This window comes from Hyla sarda, chromosome 4 (assembly GCF_029499605.1).
Source record: "Hyla sarda isolate aHylSar1 chromosome 4, aHylSar1.hap1, whole genome shotgun sequence".
Taxonomy (NCBI): Eukaryota; Metazoa; Chordata; class Amphibia; order Anura; family Hylidae; genus Hyla; species Hyla sarda.
In genome coordinates, this window is record NC_079192.1 from 364,693,161 (window position 1) to 364,711,374 (window position 18,214).

General features: G+C 44.2%; 1 protein-coding gene across 2 annotated transcripts in view; it reads right to left on the reverse strand.

The window, feature by feature from the left end:
* GABRG2 (gamma-aminobutyric acid type A receptor subunit gamma2) overlaps nt 1-18,214 on the reverse strand; it is a 193,790-nt gene that overhangs the window by 46,295 nt on the left and 129,281 nt on the right. For both annotated transcript variants that reach the window (XM_056516664.1, XM_056516665.1), the window contains exons 5-6: nt 7,910-7,992; nt 4,485-4,622 (exon numbers count right to left, since the gene is read on the reverse strand). In XM_056516664.1, coding sequence (XP_056372639.1) covers nt 4,485-4,622; nt 7,910-7,992 — 221 coding nt within the window. The remainder of the gene's footprint in view (nt 1-4,484; nt 4,623-7,909; nt 7,993-18,214) is intronic.

An 18,214-nucleotide genomic window follows, 5' to 3' on the forward strand; every position in this document is an offset into this window, starting at 1 on the left:
GGTACTACTTCATGGACTTTGTCGAAGTTATAGTGGTTTTACCAGTGTATAACTCCAGCTCGCCTGACCTTCTTTCAGACTTCTCCAAGGTATCCTTAAGCGTTGATGTTTTACTATTGCAAAACATTCTGTGTAAATCAAACATTAAACTATCGTATATACTTGAGTATAAGCTGAGTTTTTCAGCACGATTTTTTGTGCTGAAAACGCCCCCCCCCCCCCTCGGCTTATACTCGAGTGAACAATTTTGGCTTAGCTGTGAGGGGATGGGCCAGGCCGTCCATCTTCGTGCATCTATGCTGCAGGGACCATCCGGTGGGGAGGGTTAGTCGCTCCGGGCTGTCCATCTTCACCGGGAGGCCCTCTTCTCCGCTCTGGGCCGGCCCCCGAACTAGTGATGCTGCATTGCAGGGACGTTCATGCACAGGGGCAGCGGCGGCAATGGGTGCCGCTGCCCCTTCTCTCCCCTTGTCTGTCGGTGCCGCTGCCCCATTGCCGGCGCCGCTTCTCTCCCCCTGGTTATCGGCACCAGCAATGGGGCAGCGGCACCGATAGCCAGGGGGAGAGAAGGGCCGGCAGCAGGGCTCTAGACCCCAGGATAGGCAGGGGCAGAGAAGCCAGCAGTGACGGCAGGTCTCTGCACCTGCAAAGCCGCTGCAGTTCATTGATTTAAAGCGCCCGCTTTAAATCAATGAACTGCAGCGGCTTATCAGCGTACAACACGCAGGTAGACTTTAGGCTAAAAATTTTAGCCTAAAAAATGCGTGTTATACGCCGATAAATACGGTATATAAAACTCAACGTGTGTGTGTGTGTGTGTGTAAGTATGTATATTCCCCAAAAACCCCACATGGCTAAAGATATTAACATGAAACTTGGCACACATGTTACTTATATGTCAACAACAAACATAGGATAGGTAATTTAACCCTTACTCACCCCCATTTGCCAGGGGCGGGGTTTATGTTTAAAGTCCTATACAAGTCTATGGGAAATACATGTTACTGCATAACTTCCAAATGGCTGGAGATATTTCGATAATACTTGGTCACATGTTACTTATATGTCCACTTAAAATATAGGATAGTTAATTTAACCCTTAACTACCCCCATTTGTGAGGGTGGGGTTTTTTGTTTAAAGTCCCATGCAAATCAATGGGAAATGTATGTTCTCACACAACTTCTGTTTGGCTGGAGATATTTCAATACCTGGTGCACATATTACGGGTCGGGATATGAGGACGGGATGGGAGGTCGAGATAGGAGGTCAAGATAGGAGGACGGGATGGTCGGGATAGGAGGTCGAGTTAGGAGGTCGGGATATGAGGATGGGATATAAGGTGGAGATAGGAGGACGAGATAGGATGTCGGGATAGGAGGTCGAGATAGGAGGTTGGGATAGGAGGACGAGATAGGAGGACGGGATAGGAGGACGGGATAGGAGGACGGGATAGGAGGACGGGATAGGAGGTCGGATAGGAGGACGGGATAGGGGGTTGAGATAGGAGGTCAGGATAGGAGGTCGAGATAGTACGGGATAGGAGGTCGGGATAGGAGGACGGGATAGGAGGTCGAGATAGGAGGACGGGATAGGAGGACGGGATAAGAGGTCGGGATAGGAGGACGGGATAGGAGGTCGAGATAGGAGGACGGGATAGGAGGACGGGATAGGAGGTCGGGATAGGAGGTCGGGATAGGAGGACAGGATAGGAGGACAGGATATGAGGACGGGATAGGAAGTCGGGATAGGAAGTCGAGATAGGATGACGGGATAGGAGGACTGGATAGGAGGTTGGGATAGGAGGTCAGGGCATGAGGACGGGATATGAGGACTGGATATGGGGTTGGGATATGACAACAATATATGGGGATGGGATTTGAAGTCAAAAGCTTCCTCCTTTGTTTATTTTCCTCCCCAACAAGGATGAGGAAGGAAAAGCCGGGCAACGCCGGGTACTCAGCTAGTAACAAATAAATAAATGGCCTTTGTCCCTTTTCAAGCAAGTATGAGAATGACTTAATGTTTTCATTGCTTTTATATTTTTTTCCTTTTCTTTTGTGTTTAATATTATGGCTAATTAATGCATCAATGTTATGTCTGCCTGAGTTCACAGCAGTGTGCGGTCTCAGATCTTCCTCATAGTGCTGGGAGGTGTTTTCTTTTACGTTCGCTGCACACAGAGTAGATGCAAAGAAGGAGAGAGTGCTTCACACTGTGAAGAAGAACGAACAGTGTTCTGAACTCAGGAAGACCAGGGGACCATACTGCGCTGGCAGCAAAAAATTACAATGCAGCAGAGAACAACTGTGCCCAGGATGCCAAATGGTATGATGGAATAGGTGTTAATGCAGTCAATAGGGGTTAATGAATGGGAACATGGCAACAGTATCTCAATACAGGCAGCGCTACACAAGCCCCGCAATTATATCTGCACGCCCCACCCAGATAGCCTGCACTGTTACACAAGGCACATATTGTAATTCGCACACCGTCAGATGGAAATGAAAAAAAAAAAAACCTACAGCACCTACTGTGTGGTTCAGAGGAAGGCAAAAAAAAAATATATTGCCCCAGGGGGGAATTTTTTTCCCCAACTCTAAATATGACAGTAAGAAGTCCCTGGATGAACACCCTGCCTCTACAAATCTAGTATCAAGAAAATCATCCAGTCCTCCCTTGAACTTGTTTATTGAGTCAGACATCACAACATCATGTGACAGAGTTCCATAGTCTCACTGCTCTTACAGTAAATAATCTCTATCTGATGGTGTAACCTTTTTTTTTTTGACCTAGAGGATGCCCTTTGTCATGGTTACAGGCCTCGGTATAAAAAGATCACTTGATCACTATTTATATGTTAATTCATTACGATCAAATTGCACCTAAGATGTCTTTTCTCCAAACTAAAACCCCCAAATTTGATAACCTGTTTTGGTTCTGTAATCCTCCCATACCATTAATTACTTTGGTTGCCCACCTCTGTACCCTCTCCAGTTAAGCTATGTCCTTCTTATATACAGGTGCCCAAAATTGAACACAATACTCCATATGTGGTCTGACTAATGATTCATACAAAGGCAAATCTATGTTCCTGTCCCATGACCCTCTATGCCTCTTTTGACAACAACATAGAAAATCATAAAATACACTGCTCAAAAAAATAAAAAGAACACTAAGATAACACATCCTAGATCTGAATGAATGAACTAATCGTATCAAATACTTTCATCTTTACATAGTTGAATGTGCTGACAACAAAATCACACAAAAATTACCAATGGAAATCAAATTTATCAACCCATGGAGATTTGGATATGGAGTCACACTCAAAATCAAAGTGGAAAACCACACTACACACTTATCCAACTTTGATATAATGTCCTTAAAACAAGTCAAAATTAGGCTCAGCAGTGTGTGTGGCCTCCACATGCCTGTATGACCTCCCTACAACACCTGGGCATGCTCCTGATAAGGTGGCGGATGGTCTCCTGAGAGATGTCCTCCCAGACCTAGACTAAAGCATCCACCAACTCCTGGACAGTCTGTGGTGCAACGTGGCATTGGTGGATGGAGCGAGACATGATGTTCCAGATGTGCTCAATCGGATTCAGGTCTGGGGAACAGGCGGACCAGTCCATAGCATCAATGCCTTCCTCTTACAGGAACTGCCCGACACACTCCAGCCACATGAGGTCTAGCATTGTCTTTCAATAGGTGGAACCCAGGGCCAACTGCACCAGCATATGGTCTCACAAGGTGTCTGAGGATCTGTTTCTGACCGTTTAAGTGGACACATGCACATTTGTGGCCTGCTGGAGGTCTTTTGCAGGGCTCTAGCAGTGCTTCTCCTGCTCCTCCTTGCACAAAGGCGGAGGTAGCGTTCCTGCTGCTGGTTGTTGCCCTCCTACGGCCTCCTCCACATCTCCTGATGTACTGGTCTGTCTCCTGGTAGCGCCTCCATGCTCTGGACACTACGCTGACAGACACAGCAAACCTTCTTGCCACAGCTCGCATTGATGTGCCATCCTGGATGAGCTGCACTACCTGAGCCTCTTGTGTGGGTTGTAGACTCAGTCTCATGCTACCTCTAGAGTGAAAGCACTGCTAGCATTCAAAAGTGACCAAAACATCAGCCAGGAAGCATAGGAACTGAGAAGTGGTCTGTAGAATCACACCTTTATTGGAGGTGTCTTGCTAATTGTCTAATTTCCACCTGTTGTCTGTTCCATTTGCACAACAGCATGTGAAATTGATTGTCAATCAGTGGACAGTGTGATTTCACAGAAATGTTATTGACTTGGAATTACATTATGTTGTTTAAGTGTTCCCTTTATTTTTTTAAGCAGTGTATGTAAAAACTGTAAAATAAAAAGTGAGTAACTCTTCACAAAACATGTACAAGAAAATGGTAAAAAAAAATATAATAGCCAACTAGGCAGAGATTATGTTGTATCGGTTACATATCACACTCCATTTTGCCTACCTGATGTTGTCTTCACCTCCTCTGTTGTATTTCGTAGCCCAACAAATGAGAATTGATAAAGTCTCCATGATCGTACATCTCCAACTTCAACTGAACTTCTCTTCCATTGATAGATGATTTCTTCTTTTGGGTACCCATCTTCAGTGCAATTAAAAGAATGCATCAGAATCACTGGAAGGCCTTCTATATATACAGTAGAGAAAAAAGTTTTGTCTGGAATATTTTTTGCTTTAAAGGGAACCTGTCACGCTCCGACCACGTTGGCCAATAAAACCAACTTTCCTTCAATGTACTCAGATTTTTAACCTTGTACTGCAATTCAGAGAAATAACTTGTTTTGCAGCTGCTGTGCACTTTGTGGATATGAGCCTTAAAGGGGTAGTCCAGTGGGGAAAAACGTATTCCCTATCTGGGAGGTCCCACTGCTGGGGCCTCCCGCGATCTCTCTGTACGAGGCCCTGGCTCACTGGCCAGATAGCGCGCGTTGACCACCGCAGGAAGCGGCGGCCGACACGCCCCCTCAATACAACTCTACGGCAGAGCCGGAGATTGCCGAAGGCAGCGCTCCGGTTCCGCCATAGAGTTGTATTGAGGGGGCGTGTCATCCGCCGCTTCGTGTGGTGGTCAACATGCCTGCTTCCCACGGGCTGCCAGGACCCCGTACAGGAGATTGCTTGGGGCCCCAGCGGTCGGACCCCCCGCAATCTGAAACTTATCCTTATACTTAGGATAGGGGATAAGTTTTTCACCACTGGACATCTCCTTTAAGTAAGCATTGTGTGGAGATACAGTTAGGTATTTCTTTCTGCCTGTGACAATGCTCTTCAGGCGTGATTGACAGGTAAGGAGGCTTCTATGTGCAAGCAGCATGTGTTGTGGAAGCAACTTTCCCAGTTAATCCCAGTTAGCAAATCAGACTTGGGGTCCTTGGGACTAATTAGCATATGACACATGGCTACAAGGAGAGTTCTTTCTCATAATTATAGTACTTGGTTGAAAACCTGTATACATGATGAGGAAGTTATTGCCCATAATGTGGTCTAAGCAGTATTACACACTCGTTCAATGTGATAGGTTTCCTTTAAATTTCTGTAATCCAATGTTCACAAGAGTTCAAATGCTGTATATTGTACGTCTGTTCATTTGCATGTTTTCGTTAGGCTTTACAGTGGGGACACTATACTATAAAGGGGTACTTCACTTGCCAGCATTCAGAATATTTATTTCCAAATGCTGTGTGTGCGCTGCAGAGGTCAGCCATGCCCCCTCGTGATGCCACACCCCATCAATGCAAGTATATGGGAGGGGGCAAGACGGTCACATGACCCTTCCCATAGACTTGCATTAAGGAGGCGTGGCCTGACATCATGAGGGATCGTGGAACTAAATGTTCCAAACGCTGGCCAGTGGAGTACCCCTTTAACCCCTTAATGACCACAGACATAAATGCACGTACTGGTGCAGTACTTAGCGCACCAGGACATACATTTATGTCCTGTACATGACCGCAAGAATCAGAGCGATGATTGGGTCATGTGCGGCAGGTCCCGGCTGCTGATAGCAGCCAGGGACCCACCAGTAATGGCCGACATCAGCGATCGAATGGATGCCTGCCATTAACCCCTCAGATGCTGTGATCAATACAGATGAAGGCATCTGTGGAAGCGCGGCTACATTTTGTGCTGATCCCCTCTCCCAATAAAAATGTAAAATGTCCCTTTTACATGTCATTTTTACCGTAAATTGTACAGCGTGAAAACAAAACCTTCCAAAATTTGCAATATTGCGTTTTTCTTTTTAATTTTCCCACACTAATAGTATTTTTTTGGTTGTGCCATACATTTTATGGTTAAATGAGTGATGTAATTACAAAAGACAACTGGTCGCGCAAAAAAAAAAGCCCTCAAGTCTGTGGATGAAAATATAAAAGAGTTACGATTTTTAGAAGGTGAGGAGGAAAGAACAAAAATGCAAAAATAAAATTGGCCTTGTTTTTTAGGTCAAAATGGGCATGTCCTTAAGGGGTTAAAGAGGACTTGTGTTCATTCTTTAAAAAAATGAGTTAGTGAAATTTCAAGTTAGCTTAGTGGGGGGACCTTTTTATAGCATGTCCAGTTGCTGAGTTGCCCATAGCAACCAATCAGATTGCATCTTTCATTTCTGAAAAGGCCTATGAAAAATGAAATAAGCAATCTGATTGGTTGCTATGGGTGACTCAACAACTTTTCATCTGGACAGGTTTTGATAAATCTATTTATTAAAACCTATACATAAAAAGGTTACCCAGTTATAGCGACCAATCAGATCACTCCTTTCATCTTTCAAAGACCTTTTCAGAAATTGCTATGGTTGCTATGAGTAACTGGTCAACGTTTCCTTTACACAGGTTTTGATTTATCTACTTGATGTCTTCAATTGGAGATGTAGCAGCAGTAGTTTGTTCTAATGTATCTTGTATCTCAGAGAGGAGGATGAACCCATTGATGAAGTATATAGTTATCTGAGACATATACAGTAATATATATATATATATATATATATATATATATATATATATATATATATAGTTATCTTATATCTGAAACATTGACAGTTTGTGAATTGTTGCATTGGAATTGTTGCAGTTTTTGTGATGTTTCTGCATGTTAAAGGTAAGAATTGCCTTTATTATATCATCATTTCTGTGGTAGTACACTATTTCTTACATTTATCAACCTGTCAAGAACAAAGGCTGGAGTGATTTTTCACAGCTTTGTTTTCATTTTACCAAAGCTTCTTACAGATAATCAGGATAGGCTCTTTTATATGGTATAGAAGTGCACAATTTTAATCTTTAGAATAATATATATCTAATGATAAATTTTCTATTAAAAACCTTAAAGGGGTACTCCGGCGCTAAGACATCTTATCCCCTATCCAAAGGATAGGGGATAAGATGCCTGATCGCGGGGGTCCTGCCACTGGGGACCCCCAGTGATCTTCAACGCTGGACCCTACTAGCAATCACGGGGACAGAGCATAGTGACGTCACTCTCCGCCCCCTCAATGCTAGCCCATGGAGGGGGCGTGACAGCCCCCTCCATAGGCTTGCATTGAGGGGGCGGAGCGTGACATAACACGGGGGTGGAGCCGTGACATCACTATGCTCCCTCCCCGTGATCGCTAGTAATCAGACCCGGAGCGACGGGACCCCCGAGATCATGCATCTTATACCCTATGCTTTGGATAGGGGATAAGATGTCTTAGCGCCGGAGTACCCTTTAAGAACACCTAAAATCATTGAATTTAAGAAATGTGGTTGTGCATATCCTTGACAACAGAGTTGTTAAGATAAAAATAAGAATGTTGATACGTATGCTGTTTCACTAAATGGCAAAACAAAGTAAAATAATAAAAAATACTACAAAATACATTCCAATACTTACAGCTTGAAAATTCCAGAGGACATGAATGTGCATCCATTGGAAAGTTATGTAACTGAAGCTGACACTCAGCATCTATGGTAAGCCTGTAAGCACATAAATAGAAATACATTTTAATAACCTGCATTTCTATAATAAAGTAGTTCAGTATTTGTAGCAATTTTGTAATGTGGATATTTGATTATATAATAAGTAACATACCGTATATACTCGAGTATAAGCCGACCCGAATATAAGCCGAAGCCCCTAATTTCACTCCAAAAACTCAGGAAAAGTTGTTGACTCGACTATAAGCCTAGGATGGGAAATACATCATCCCCCCCATGTCATCATCCAGACCCCCGTCATAATCCAGACCCTGGTCATCATCCCCCCCCCTTCATCATCACCGCCCGTCAATCCCTTCAGCCATTGGCTGTCCAGGCATGCTGGGAGTTGTAGTTTTGAAACCTCTGTAGGTCCGCGTTCATGCGCGTCCCTGTGCGTCGTCATCTAGGCAACATCACTAGTCCGGGGCAGGCCCGGAGCGCGGAGAAGAGGGCCCCCCGGTGAAAATGGATAGCCCGGAACGACTAACCCTCGTCCCCGTAGCATAGATGGCCCGGACCAGCTCACCCTTCCTTCCCACTGAGGGGAGGTGAATAGAAAACTGAAGGGGGGGTCTGGATGATGACGAAGGCCACAGTGGTCTTCAACCTGCGGACCTCCAGTGGTTTCAAAACTACAACTCCCAGCATGCCCGGACAGCTGATGGCTGTCCGGGCATGCTGGAAGTTGTAGTTTTGCAACATCTGGAGGTCCAAAGGTTGAAGACCACTGAGAATAAGTATAAGCCGAGGGGGGCATTTTCAGCACGAAAAAATTGTTCTGAAAAACTCGGCTTATACTCGAGTATATACGGTAAACACATAACAACATAACAATCTGCAATGTCCTAAAATCAAAAGCATTAGAATGAAAAAATATAACCAAGTATGAAACACTTCTGCTTAAATAGAGAAAAAGGGTTTAAAAGTATGTCTATCATTTGGACCTAACCTTATCCTGTATTCCACCCAAAATAAAAGAAAACATTTAAGACTTGATTTTTGCATAGGAACAGTCCTCCATAGATTATACTCACATGACAGATTTCTTCATTTGAAAACTGGTTCTGTACCTTTGAATGGGGTTATAGCTGAAAGTTCCATTGAAGTGAATGGGACAGTGGCAAACATTTCCAAATGTGTGAATCTAGATTTTATCATGCAGAGAATACTAATATTTTTTTATATTCAGCACCCTGGCGAGTGCCTAAAGGCATAGGCATGCACATCCTATTGCATTAGGGTGTGCACCCTAAAGCACAAACTCACGCCGCACGCATGCGTGTATATATATTTACACACACACATATACACACATATACAAATACACTCTTGCTTGCTTGCACACATAAATAAACAGACCTGCACAATTTGCTCAGGATCTCTATGTGAATTGCACTCAGTAAACCAGCCCAGGTCAGGTGCTCTGTGTGATCAATATGTAGTATCATGCAAGTTTGAAACAATACATCAGAACATTCTGTATTTGAACCTAAACTATCAGTAGGTAGCCATTTGCCCGTTTAATATGTGACACAGATGGGTCTGTCTGAGGCTGAACGAATGAGTAAATGAAATAAAAATGCAGCATGAAGGAAGAAGAAATAAAAGTGTAGATGGCTGAGAAAAAATAATCTGAACATATTTATAAAATAAATAAACAATAGCTGTTATCACATTAGGGTGACTAACTAAGTAGAGAATCAAAAGAAAGATGGTAGTGCTAGCGTACACTATCATAATAATAATAATAATAATAATTATACAACCAATAAATTACACAATTTATTACAAATTGATGATTTAAAAATGAAAAAATGCCCTCTAGCAGATGTTAGCTGCCGTAAGTCGTTCTGGGAGAATGGGATACGGAGAGTATTGCGCAGTAACCACCTGGCCGTGCCTCACCCTTGCGTTGCCATGACTCTGCCTCCGTGTGACGTCACGGAACTAGGAGGGGACTAATCTGGGGGTACTACCTGCCTACTGGGGGGAGGGGGTTAATCGGGGGGTACTACCTGCCTACTGGGGGGGAGGGGGTTAATCGGGGGTACTACCTGCCTACTGGGGGGTTAATTTTGGGGTACTACCTGCCTACTGGGGGGAGGGGTTAATATGTGGGTACTAACTGCCTACTGGGGGGGGGGGTTAATCTGAGGGTACTACCTGCCTACTGGGGGATGGGGTTAATCTGGAAGTACTACCTTCCTACTGGGGGGGGGGGTTAATCTGGTGGTACTACCTGCCTACTGGGGGAGGGGTTAATCTGGGGGTACTACCTGCCTACTTGGGGGGAGGGAGTTAATCTGGGGGCAGTACCTTCCTACTGGGGGAGGGGGTTAATCTGGGGGTACTACCTGCCTACTGGGGGATGGGGTTAATCTGGAGGTACTACCTTCCTACTGGGGGGGGGGTTAATCTGGTGGTACTACCTGCCTACTGGGGGGAGGGGGTTAATATGGGGATACTACCTGCCTACTGGGGGAGGGGTTAATCTGGGGGTACTACCTGCCTACTTGGGGGGAGGGAGTTAATCTGGAGGTAGTACCTTCCTACTGGGGGAGGGGGTTAATCTGGGGGTACTACCTGCTTACTGGGGGGAAGGGGTTAATCTGGGAGTACTACCTGCCTACTGGGGGCCCCAGATTAATCCCCTACCCCCCAGTAGGCAGGTGGTACTCCCAGATTAACCCCCTCCCCCCAGTAGGCAGGTAGTACCCCTAGATTAGACCCCCCCCAGCTGATACCTCGGCTGCAGTTGCTGGGAATTCAGGGCAGAACTTTCCCCAGTCCCCAGATAAGGGCTTGCAAAGCTACGCGTAACGCGCGGTAATGATGTTCGCGCACCTCACGCTCTCAGAATACCTAGGGCCGGCGTCAGAACGTAGCCCTTGAATTCTAGGAGCATGATGTGACGTGAGCGAACGTCAATACGAGGCCGACACGTGTAGCTGTACGGCACTTAACCCCTTAACGACGCAGGACGTATATTTACGTCCTGCGCCGGCTCCCGCGATATGAAGCGGGATCGCGCCGCGATCCCGCATCATATCGCGTCGGTCCCGGCGCTAATCAACGGCCGGGACCCGCGGCTAATACCACACATCGCCGATCGCGGCGATGTGCGGTATTAACCCTTTAGAAGCGGCGGTCAAAGCTGACCACCGCTTCTAAAGTGAAAGTGAAAGTGACCCGGCTGCTCAGTCGGGCTGTTCGGGACCGCCGCGGTGAAATCGCGGCGTCCCGAACAGCTGATCGGACACCGGGAGGGCTCTTACCTGCCTCCCCGGTGTCCGATCAACGAATGACTGCTCCGTGCCTGAGATCCAGGCAGGAGCAGTCAAGCGCCGATAATGCTGATCACAGGCGTGTTAATGCACGCCAGTGATCAGCATTAGAGATCAGTGTGTGCAGTGTTATAGGTCCCTATGGGACCTATAACACTGCAAAAAAAATGTAAAAAAAAAGTGTTAATAAAGGTCATTTAACCCCTTCCCTAATAAAAGTTTGAATCACCCCCTTTTCCCATAAAAAAAATAAAACAGTGTAAAAAAACTAAAAAAAATAAACATATGTGGTATCGCCGCGTGTGTAAATGTCCGAACTATAAAAATATATCATTAATTAAGCCGTACGGTCAATGGCGTACGCGCAAAAAAATTCCAAGGTCCAAAAAAGCGTATTTTGGTCACTTTTTATATCATTAAAAAATGAATTAAAAGTGATCAAAAAGTCCGATCAAAACAAAAATCATACCGATAAAAACTTGAGATCACGGCGCAAAAAATGAGTCCTCATACCACCCCATACGTGGAAAAATAAAAAAGTTATAGGGGTCAGAAGATGACATTTTTAAACGTATAAATTTTCCTGCATGTAGTTATGATTTTTTCCAGAAGTGCGACAAAATCAAACCTATATAAGTAGGGTATCATTTTAACCGTATGGACCTACAGAATAATGATAAGGTGTAATTTTTACCGAAATATGCACTGTGTAGAAACGAAAGCCCCCAAAAGTTACAAAATGGCGTTTTTTTTTTCAATTTTGTCGCACAATGATTTTTTTTTCCGTTTCGCCGTGCATTTTTGGGTAAAATGACTAATGTCACTGCAAAGTAGAATTGGCGACGCAAAAAATAAGCCATAATATGGATTTTTAGGTGGAAAATTGAAAGGGTTATGATTTTTAAAAGGTAAGGAGGAAAAAACGAAAGTGCAAAAACGGAAAAACCCTGAGTCCTTAAGGGGTTAACTAGGGGCGGGGACATCCTGAGTTCCCGGCAACTACAGGTGAGCCGGGCACAAAAATAGGAGCCGCTCGGCCTCCGGCTTTCCTGATTCAGTCATAGGGTAACTTCAGAGAATAAATACTGTAGGGACTACAACTCCCATACTTGGAGGGGTACAGGCTGTACAGACAAAACACAGTGAATTTACACTCTGAAATGTGAGAAACACAGTCCTGTCCTGAAGAACTACAATACTCAACTGTTAAACACAAAGGTCCTGGCTTTTACAAAACTAGTATTAACAGCAGCCATTGTGTTCAGCCGCCTAATATACCCCCTCCCCCCCTCTATATGGAGACCTAATGGCAGCATACCAGTGACAAAGTACTGTACTTACACCGACTTTCAGTCCCTGTGTCTGTGATCCAGGCTGCCAGGAGAGGGTTAAATTGTGCAGCCTTCATGTGCTCTGTGTGTTGACAGCCCTTCACCTCACTGGCAGAGGGAGGAGGAAGGAAAACATTGGAGATCTCTCTCAGCGCTGTCAGTCTGGCTGCGGCCGCAGAGGTGAGTGATAAGGGTGCCCGGACAATGCCGAGGAGGAGCATGCAGCACTCCTCCATGTGAATGACAGGGGCGCACTGTTACATTATAGGAGCGTGACATCAGTCACATCATCACAGGCGCTCCTCTATCTGGCTGGTGATGGAGCCTCAAGTTTGAGGCTTGATTAGGGTGTGCCCGGGCACACGTGGCACACCCCGTGCACACGCCTATGCCTAAGGGATATGTTTAGCTAGTAAGTACTGTATGCAGATAAGATGCCTGCAAAGTCTTATGGTATGCTAAAGTTAAAAAAATGTATACATAGGGTTTATTAAATATTCCTGGCATCCTAAAAATAATTGCCTGAAAATGCTGGAGTGCAGGCCCACTATGGCGCTACCTGGTGTCCCTGGCTGGACATTTGCTCTTCACAAAGCAAGTGATGACTTGATCTTCAATCTGCTTGGCTATGCTCAACTTCCTTTCACTTCCTTGGATTTTCTGGAGATCGCTGCAGGCCACTTGTCACGTTTTTCCATTCCCTTCTTCAACCAGCCTAAATGACACGGTTCTCCATGGCTTATCCCTTTTTCTGCTTGCTTCTGTACCTTCTTCCTATTCTCTTTACTCCCTTATTCTTTTCCTCTTTTTCTCTTTTCTTAGCTATTTGCTTAGCTTTACTCTCTTACTGAATGGCCCTTCTCTTGTTTACATGGCTACTTAATTATGGTATCTTGTGGCTTGGCCCAGCCACTTCTTTGCTCTATATTTATGCCTTATCTTGCCTTATTGTGTTTGACAATTGTTTCTTTGTTTTGTTTCCATAGGACAGTGAGGATCCAATGGAGTAATTTATGTATATTATAGCTCAGGTTTACTTCGTTTTTAAAAGTAATTGATTTACTTAGGTTATAGGAAAAATGTGGTAATGTATAAATGGAGTCATATACAATGATCCCCCGACCTACGATGGCCCCGACATACGATAATTTCAACATAAGATGGCCTCTCAGAGGCCATCGCATGTTGAAGGCAGCATTAACATACGATGCTTTTGTATGTCGGGGCCATTGCCTAAACGGCTAACCCGCAGTGCAAACTGCTTTAGCTGATGCTGGATAGCCGTTTAATGTGCCCTGTGTGCTCCAGTGAGTGTCACTCATTTGTCCCCGCCGCTCTGGACCATCCTATTCAGGCTCCGCTGCATGGCCGTCGCTCTCCTTCGTCGTCATCATGTCGCCCTGCACGCCGTCCCATCATCCAATAGGTACGGCTTGCACATCAACGTGATGATGGCAATGGAGAGCGATGATCCAGGGCAGCGGTGACGGTCCGGAGCGGCGGGGACACCCCGGGGATGTGATGACAGCGACAATCCAGGGCAGCAGTGACTGTCCGGAGTGGCGGGGACACGTGAGTATAACATTCCATGATTCATTTGGAATGAAATACTATCATATGTTGAGGGATCACTGTATATAGTTTCAAAAAATACTGTTGACACATAAGCAAATTCTAAATCCTCATATGCTTTTAGTTGAGTACAGCACTGTAAGGACCCTCTACCACATTGCGCTCCAGCTGCAAGCGCTGGCCGTGAGTGCATTGTCTCGTTCCCCCTTCTGCCGGCGGGGCTGGAATTCGCATCGCGGGACGCGCCCGCATAAAAATCACAGCCCGTCAGTTACCATGGTCCTCTGCTGCCTCCTCCACTGCCGGAGCTTTGAAATTTAAAGGGCCAGTACGCCCATAATTATGTGCAACACCTGACACTGTTCTATAAGTCCCTGCACCTCCCACTCTTTCCTGCCAGATCTTCAGTGCCATTTGCCTGAGATTAAGCGTACCCTTTGTCTGCTTGCCTAGCCCGTATTCTGACCCTTCCTCTACATTATTTGAATACGCACCTTTCCGCCTGCCTTGACCTTCTGCTTAGTCCAACTATGTCTCTGCTTCTTCCTACTGTACTTCACTTCACCCAGATACTTGTGTGGTCAAGTCGTATCGGGGGTAGCGACCTGGATGCCGCCTGCTGCAGCAAGCCCATCCTACCTTGTGGCGGGCTCTGGGGAAGACCAGCAGCACCTTAGACTACGCTCCCCGATACGGCCTGCATCATCAGCCACACAGGTTAGTGGATCCACATCCAGCGTCATTAATGACCCTATTACATGGAGTGAACAGGCTGATAACTGCCCTGTGTAATAAGCCCAGCAAAGCAAAAGCTTATTTGTAGCTTAATCGCATGGTTTTGCCCTGTCAAAAAATCCTTGCAATCGTTCATACAGCTCTGCCCACATGATAACCGAGCAGTGCAATAGGCTTGTAATATGAGCACCAGTATACTTCTGTTGGCACTTACATTAGTCAGCAGTCTGCCTATGAAATACTACCCCTAACAGAGCACCTGTAACACTGCTGGTTGGAAACCACCAGCGTACCATGTGCCCTGGGTTTTTCAGCATTTTGTGTCCTGTGTTTGGTGTGTTTCCTGGTCTTCCTGCTTTGGTGTGTTTCCTGCTGTTTCCACTCTGTCCACTAAGGGCCACAGGAGCACTGGCTGAATCTTATAGAGCTAGCATGCATTTCCTAATGGAATGTACCTCCTCTCCCTGTCTGGCAGTTCCTTGGTTCAGCAAGATTGTATTTCTGTCCTGGTATCCTGTTCTGTTGGGTCTTTGGATATTTGTTCTGTCTGCTGATCTTGATCCTGCCTGTTTATTGGACATGCCATTTGCCTTATCCTTTGGACTCTCTACCTGCTTTGTAAATAAACACCTTTATCATCATTGCTGCATTTGACACTATTTTAGTGTCAGTTTTACCCCATTTTGCCTGCCTGGCCAGCTACCACTTGTGGCACAATGGGTACACACCCGTGGGCATTACAGCAATCTATGCACCCATACTATACTGTCATGTGGCTCTAATTATATACATAGGCATGTTCCTTCTAATGGTGGAAACACTGCCTCTAGGAAAGGACAATTTCATATTAAGGAAAAATTTGGAGGTACCAGTCTTCATAAATCTTTGTCTTTTCAATGTATACAGGCTATGTTTAGATGACCCTTTACTCTTGTGAGTAGATCCAAACCCTTTGCTGTAAAGGTGCTTGTTTAGAAGTTAAATTGATTAAATAGCAAATTCTACTTAGGTACTAGTATAGAAATAGAAAAAAAGAGACCAGAGGGAGGGGTGCAGGCTCTATAGATTGGCCGCTCACCTTGAACGAATAAAAATATGCATATCACCCCGTATAGGGGTTGTGAAGATAGTGTGGATCTGTGCAGCCCGAAGGTCCCAGGAACAACCTGCTGGTGTCCTGTGGAGTACTAGATAAAGGGATGAGAAAATTGACCATGGCAGCAGGCGCTCAGGATCCCTTTAGGAAATGTCACACTCAGGTCACGAAGTGGTGAAGTTCCGCAACTTTATTGGATGTACAGCGATACAGAAATGATGCATTTCGGGGTGAAACAACCCCTTCTTCAGATTGACAGTGGTACATGCATTACATAACACATAGGGGGGTTAAATAGACATGGTGATTAGTACACAAAATGGAGGTTGGTGCAAAGGTGAAGGGTCACAGAGTTACATAACAGTATAAAGTTCATTAAATGAATGTAAAAACCAGCCAAGAGACTGAGGGGGGAGCGCAGCATAATTCATATAATTAGCAGCAGAGACAGAATACAGTTGTTATTGTAAGATTGAGGAGATTGTTATATCAATTGTTGTTTAACATACAGTAGAATTGCGTCCGGGAGGCATGGGAAAGAGGCTTGAATCATGTTGTCACAGTGTTTGTGTGTGTCACTGTGGTAAACACTGGCACGCTAGAACTCCGCTGGTAAACAGGGGTTAGGTGATAAGGATGCATTGCTAATGCAGCAGTCACGTGTCCACCGGCAGCCAATAGAGAAGAGCGGCGTGGACAAAAGTAGGGTCTGCTGTGTGCAGCATGTAGTAAATACTGTGTTCGCATATCTGCCCCTGGGTACAGTGAAAGAAAAGGTATATGGATATAAAAAGACTATAAGGAATAGAACAAAAATAGGTAGAGGTGTGATTGATGTTATATATCCCTATATAGATTGGATGGAGTTATATGGAGATCATTTCAGTATATACAATATATGAATGTAAAACCTGTAGAGCGTGAATAAATAAATAAAATATTGCATGGAATTATAAATAGATGGATGAATATAGTAAAATGGATAAATATAATAAGATATAGTTAGTACATGGCTGGATATAAATAGAGATAACATTTGGAGTGCATATATGTAAAAAGTGGGGAATGCATCCATAAGAATATAAATATGTAGGTATTTAGCCTTACAATAAGTATATATAAATAAACATGATAAAAATCAAGAGAAGATAAAAACAATATTAATTGTAAGTTGATTTCTATACATTCATTAAGACCCGAGGCGAATAAAGTGCGTAATTTGAATATCCAGAAATTCTTAACCTATTGAACCTTTGGGGGACATCATTATCAATAAGTTCAATACAAGTCACTGTAAAATCCAAAAAATTACCATGATGGTGAGTAAAGGCATGTCTTGAAACACTGTGCAATTGGTAATTCAAACTGATATTGCTCTGATGTTTGTTGATACGGTTGCGAAGCCCTGGATGGTGCGGCCTACATATTGTAGGCCACAAGTACACTCTAATAAATATATAACATATTGGGACTCGCATGTCATGTGAATTTTTATCTGAAAGGTGTCTCCTGTGCTATTTGATGTAATGAAGTTTTAGCGTGTGCTAGGAATGTGGGCTTTTTTCTTTACTTGAATTTTTCAGATTACTGGGAGCAAGGATATTTTTCAAAGATCTTGCTCTCCGGTATGTGACTCTCAGTTTGGATGGAAGAACGGACCAAAGAAAAGGGTCATTTAATAAAATGTCCCAATGTTTGGTAAGAATGTTTTTGATTTGAATAGCATTATTAGAAAAAGTTGTAATAAAATTGCAAGATCTCTCATTCACTGGATTTTCACTATTCTCGGTATTTGTCTTAGGTTTAGAGGGCATTCGGCTTGTGTCAATGAACTAGCCCTTTTGTTTGCTGCATGAAGAATGCTTGAGGGATATTTTTTTCCTATAAACCTCGATTTTAAAATGCTACTTTCATATTGCTATCTACTATTGCTATCTACTTTTTTGAAGTAAGTCTTAGTACTTATTTTTCTATCGATTAAATGGAATACCAAGACATCTAGAAATTCGGCATGGTTGTCAAAAATTTCATTGCTGAATTCTAGACCCCACATGTTGTTATTGAGGTATTGTATGAATTCGTCTAGATCAGTATTGGGACCGTCCCAAATAATAAAAATATCAGATATAAAGTCTGTAATACTTGCAATGGTGAAATAAATGGTGATTAAGTCTCTTCAAAACTTCCCACAAATAAATTTG